Source organism: Glycine soja, chromosome 18 (assembly GCF_004193775.1).
Source record: "Glycine soja cultivar W05 chromosome 18, ASM419377v2, whole genome shotgun sequence".
Lineage (NCBI taxonomy): Eukaryota > Viridiplantae > Streptophyta > Magnoliopsida > Fabales > Fabaceae > Glycine > Glycine soja.
In genome coordinates this window covers 21,919,872-21,925,312 of record NC_041019.1, presented here as the reverse complement: position 1 = coordinate 21,925,312, position 5,441 = coordinate 21,919,872, and the positions used below count along the sequence as shown (strand labels likewise).

General features: G+C 38.6%; 1 protein-coding gene across 1 annotated transcript; it reads right to left on the bottom strand.

Annotated features, from left to right (window-relative positions):
• Positions 1-936: 936 nt before the first annotated feature.
• LOC114397093 lies at positions 937-2,142 on the bottom strand. Its single transcript, XM_028359215.1, has 3 exons — positions 1,558-2,142; positions 1,258-1,485; positions 937-1,104 (listed from the first exon to the last, which is right to left on the bottom strand). The coding sequence occupies exons 1-3, from the start codon at positions 2,140-2,142 to the stop codon at positions 937-939; spliced, it is 981 nt and encodes a 326-aa protein (XP_028215016.1).
• Between the last annotated feature and the right edge of the window lie 3,299 nt (positions 2,143-5,441).

Genomic DNA, 5,441 nt, shown 5'->3' with positions numbered 1-5,441 from the left:
AACCTTGGATCCCACCAGGTATGATCTAAATTTTTTGAGAGCATAGACAATTGCAAGCATCTCCTTTTCTGTGGTGGCATAATTTAATTGAGCATCATTTAAGACCTTACTCGCATAGTAGATGGCATGAAAAACTCTGCCCTTCCTCTGGTCCAACACAGCACCAACGGCATAGTCACTTGCATCACACATGAGCTCAAACTCTTGGCCCCAATCCAATGTTGTAATGACAGAAGCGGACACTAAGCTGGTCTTTAAGGCGTTGAATGCCTTCAAACACTCTTCATCAAATAAGAACACAACGTCCTTATTGAGCAAATTTCTTAGCGGTTTGGCAATCTTCAAAAAATCTTTGATAAATCGCCTATAGAACCCAGCATGCCCCAGAAAGCTCCTTACTGCCCTAACATTCATTGGTGGAGGTAGCTTCTCAATAACATCAATTTTTTCCTTATCTACCTCGATTCCCCTTACAGAAATTTTGTGGCCCAAAACAATCCCTTCTCGAACCATGAAGTGGCATTTTTCCCAATTAAGCACCAGATTGGTCTCTTTACAGCGTTGCAACACAAGCTCCAAATTAGCGAGACAACAATCGAATGATGAGTCGAACACCGAGAAGTCATCCATAAACACCTCAATACACTTCTCTACCATGTCAGCAAATATTGCCATCATGCATCTTTGAAAAGTAGTAGGAGCATTGCAAAGCCCGAAGGGGATTCTTCTGTAAGCAAACACACCGAAGGGGCAAGTGAATGTTGTCTTCTCTTGGTCATTTGGGTCCACAACAATTTGATTATATCCAGAGTAGCCATCCAGAAAACAATAGAATGATTGACTAGCTAATGTCTCAAGCATCTGGTCCATGAAAGGAAGAGGAAAGTGATCCTTCCTTGTGGCATCATTCAACTTCCTGTAGTCGATGCACATCCTCTACCCCGTGGCTGTTCTTGTGGGGATCAAATCATTCTTTTCATTTCTGATCACTGTCATGCCACCCTTTTTTGGGACTACTTGAACAAGGATCACCCAAGCACTATCTGAGATGGGATAAATGAGGTCTGCTTCCAGCAATTTGAGCACTTCCTTGCACACTTCTTCCTTCATAGAAGGATTCAGTCATCTTTGCGGCTATCTCAGAGGTTTGTACTCGGCTTCCATGTTGATTTTGTGCATGCAATAGAAAGGGCTAATTCCCTTAAGGTTTGATATGTGTCATCCAATCACTGCCCTATGCTTTTTCAAAACTTTCACCAGCCAAGATTCCTCCTCATCAGTTTGAGAGTTGCTAATCACTATTGGTTTTGCCTTATTATCTTCTAAGAACACATACTTCAAATGCTCCGGCAAGATCTTCAAGTCCACCTTAGCTTTCTCTATGGGAAGGTCCTTCTTCAATTCTTCAAACACTACTTTTTCTGAAGGCCTTCCTTTCAACCCATCCAACTCTTCTAGACATTTCTTCAATTCTTTTTCTTCTTCCTTTGTAAGGCACTCCACAGCATTGGTTAGAGCTTTTTCTAATAGAGATTATAATACCATAGCTCGAGCTACCATGGCCACCTCATGTTCAACTGCCTTCATCTTAAAACAGGCCTTGTGGTCACTTGGGTGCTTAATTGTGTCGAATAAATTGAAGGTAACCTTTTGATCATCGACACTCATTTCTAGGTTACCATTTCCCATGTCCACCACACACTTAACCGTCAACATGAAGGGACAGCCTAAGATCAATGGAATTTCAGCATCTTCTTCTATATCCATGATCACAAAATCCATAGGGAACATGAATTGACGCACCTTGACCAACACATCCTCCACTACACCGTAGGGTCTTGTAATTGAATGATCAGCTAGATGCAATGTCATTCTAGTTGGTGCAATCTCCAAGTTCCCGATCCTTCTACACATAGATAGGGGCATCAGATTGATGCTAGCCCCTAAATCAATAAGTGCTTTTCCTACCGATACAACACCTATTGAGCATGGGATAGTCACACTCCCTGGATCTTTGTACTTTGGTGGGGGGATTCTCTGAATAACTGCGCTGCAATTGCCTTCCACCATAATGTTTCCATTATGTATGTATTTACCCTTCTTGATCAGCAAATCCTTGAGAAACTTAGTGTAGAGTGGCATCTGTTGTAAGGCTTCTCAGAATCAAAGTATCGCTCTGAAACCCCCTAAGGAATTCTCTGCTATTTTCTTGGCCAGCTGCCCTACTTGGATTTCTAGGTTCTTAATTGCTGACTCAGTACTCTTGTGATTAGACATTGAGACCTACATAAACTGAGTCAAGGTATCCTCCAGCTTGGCGGTTCGATCATTTAGGTTTGGGCCTTGATTAGAAGGTCGATTAGAAGACCCTCCTTAGTCCTTATTGAACTGATTGGCCTGGATGTGATCTCCACCCCTGTCCTTGATTCTAATTGAAGTTTCCTCCCTATTGGTACCTTGAGAAACCACCTGTGTGAAATCCTTGTATGTTTTGGTTTGCCATGTAATTAACCTCTTTAGCTACGTCATCTTGGGCTATACAACAACCCGATTCATGAGCCCCTCCACAGATGCTACAGCCCCCAACTTGCATAACTACTGAGTGAGACGGTTGAGTTGCTTGCAGCTGTGTTGGCAGTTTGCTTAATGTTTCTGTGAGTTACTCAAATTTTTTAGCTAACAGCTTGTTCTAAGCCAACAGTGCATCTTGTGAGGAAAGCTCCAATAGACTTCTTTTTGTGGGAATGTGTGTTCTGTCACTCAAAATAACATGATCACTGGCTTCCATATTCTCAATTAGCTCCATTGCTTCCTCTGGAGTCTTCAACTTGATCTTCCCTCCGGCTGAAGCATCCAATAATTTCTTAGACTGCGGCCTCAAACCATCAATGAATATATTCAGTTGAATGGGATCAGTGAATCCATGAGTTGGTGTTTTCCGAAGCAAGCCACGGAAACGCTCCAAAGCTTGACTCAAGGACTCATCAGGAGATTGATGGAATGAAGAAATTGCTGCTTTTCCTTCAGCTGTTTTGGATTCAGGAAAATATTTCTTTAAAAATTTCTCCACCACTTCTTCCCATGTCATCAGACTATTTCCTTTGAAAGATTGCAGCCATCTTTTAGCTTCACCCGCTAAAGAGAATGAGAATAAGTTCAGTCAAATAACATCTTCAGGAACCCCTGCTATCTTGACAGTGTTACAAATCTCTATATATGTTGCTAGGTGAGCATATGGATCTTCATTGGGTAGGCCATGGAAAATATTTCCTTGAATCAACTGAATCAAAGAGTGTGGATATGAAATATTTGTGACTTGGACATCCGGCCGTGCAATATTGGTGAAAAATTGTGGCACGGTGGAGCTGGAATAATCTTTAAGAGTTACCCTTAGCGGTTGATCGTTTGCCATGGTGTTAGCTTCGGATGTACCAACTTCGGTTCCTCTCAAATATGCTGGAAATGATGATGAGAATTCAGACAACAAAAATCTCTCACCACTTGGGTTAGCTGTCCTCTCTTGTAGTTCTCTTCTCCTTTTTTCTATGTTGTTTCTCCTGCAAGTAGCTTCAATCTCCAAATCCAATGGAGCTAAATCCCCTGGTGGAGTTTTACCTTGCATACAAGAAGCAAGCTACTACAGAGCAGTTAACCAAGTCAAGAGATTAAATTGAATTGAAAATATTCACAATAAACAATCAAAGAATAAAGAATAAATGTTTCAAAACTGTTTTATACAATCTAAGTGGAAAGAAATTCCCCGTCAACGGCGACAAAAACTTGTTAACCTATTGGCAAGTGTACCAATTTGCACAAGTAGTATTTAAACAGTAAGACCGAGTATCGTATCCACAGGGAATTTGTTTCACTTAGATGTTGTATATTTAGTATGTAAACACTTTTAACTTTGGAAATGAAATAAAAGGTTCATCAATGATTTGATTTTCTGTAATTAATTACTCTACTTATCAACTTATGAAATAAACACAAAGCTGTAAAATGCGAGACTTATCAAGGTAAAAGCATCGAGGAGTCTTCTACTGAACTTTCTCTTGCCGTAGTAAAAGGTTTTTCTCTATCTAACGTTATTTTAGCACTCTTGCACCACCTATTTACTCAGACCATGATTCCTCACAAGAATGAGCCTAGCTCTCTTAGTTTTTGTTCTTGATTCCTCAACAAACTCGTTCTAAGGGAGTTGCAGTATGCATTCAGTGTAGAAGCAAGCTTTATGATGATGAATCAAGTATGAGTCAAGTAGTTTTGATGATGACACAAAGCTTAAAAGAACCCAAAAGAATGATTTCAAGAATGAGTCAACAAGTTCAAGAACAAGATTAATTTCAAGATTCATGAGAAGAAATCAAGAAGATTCAAGAATTCAAGAGAAGTTGATTTCAAGATTCAAGAGAAGATGAATTCAAGATTCAAGAGAAGAAATCAAGAAGACTTCACAAGGGAAGTATTGAAAAGGATTTTTCAAAAACCAAACATAGCACAGTTTTGTTTTTCAAAAGAGTTTTCTCAAAATTTTCTAAGTTACCAGAGTATTTACTCTCTGGTAATCGATTACCAGTTTCCTGTATTTAACTGAATTTGCAACGTTCCAAATGATTTTTAAATGGTGTAATCAATTACAATATATTGGTAATCGATTACCAGTGTATCTGAACGTTGAAATTCAAATTCAAGTGTGAAGAGTCACACCTTTTCATTAAAAGCATTGTGTAATTGATTACATGGTTATGGAAATCAAACTTTATCACTGGTAATCGATTACAGGAAACTGCTAATCGATTACTAGCGAGTAAATACTCTGGTAACTTAGAAAATTTTGAGAAAACTCATTTGAAAAACAAAACTATGCTATGTTTGGTTTTTGAATAATCCTTTTCAATACTTCCCTTGTGAAGTCTTCTTGATTTCTTCTCTTGAATCTTGAATTCATCTTCTCTTGAATTCTTGAATCTTCTTGATTTCTTCTCATGAATCTTGAAATTAATCTTGATCTTGAACTTGTTAACTCAATCATGAAATCATTCTTTTGGGCTTTTTGTCATCATCAAAACTACTTGACTCATACTTGATTCATCATCATGAAGCTTGCTTCTACACCCTTACTTCTATGTATCCTCAGGTGAGATGAGGAATTCAGACCTATGTAGTTCTTTAACTCTGAATGTTTGTGTATTAAATTGATTTTATGTTTTTGAAAGATTCATTTTAATTGCGAACAAAAAAGTCATTTCAGGTGTTGGACCTTGAAACGGTGTCTTAAATTTTGAAAAGTGGAGAGAATCGTTAAGGTGTTGGACCTTGAAATGATCTTTTAAATTTGAAAAGCGGAGAGAATCGTTAAGGCGTTGCACCTTGAAACAATCTCAAGTGATATTTGATAAAAAAAAAGAAGTTAGTTATGAGTTGGTTTTATCTTGGTTTTG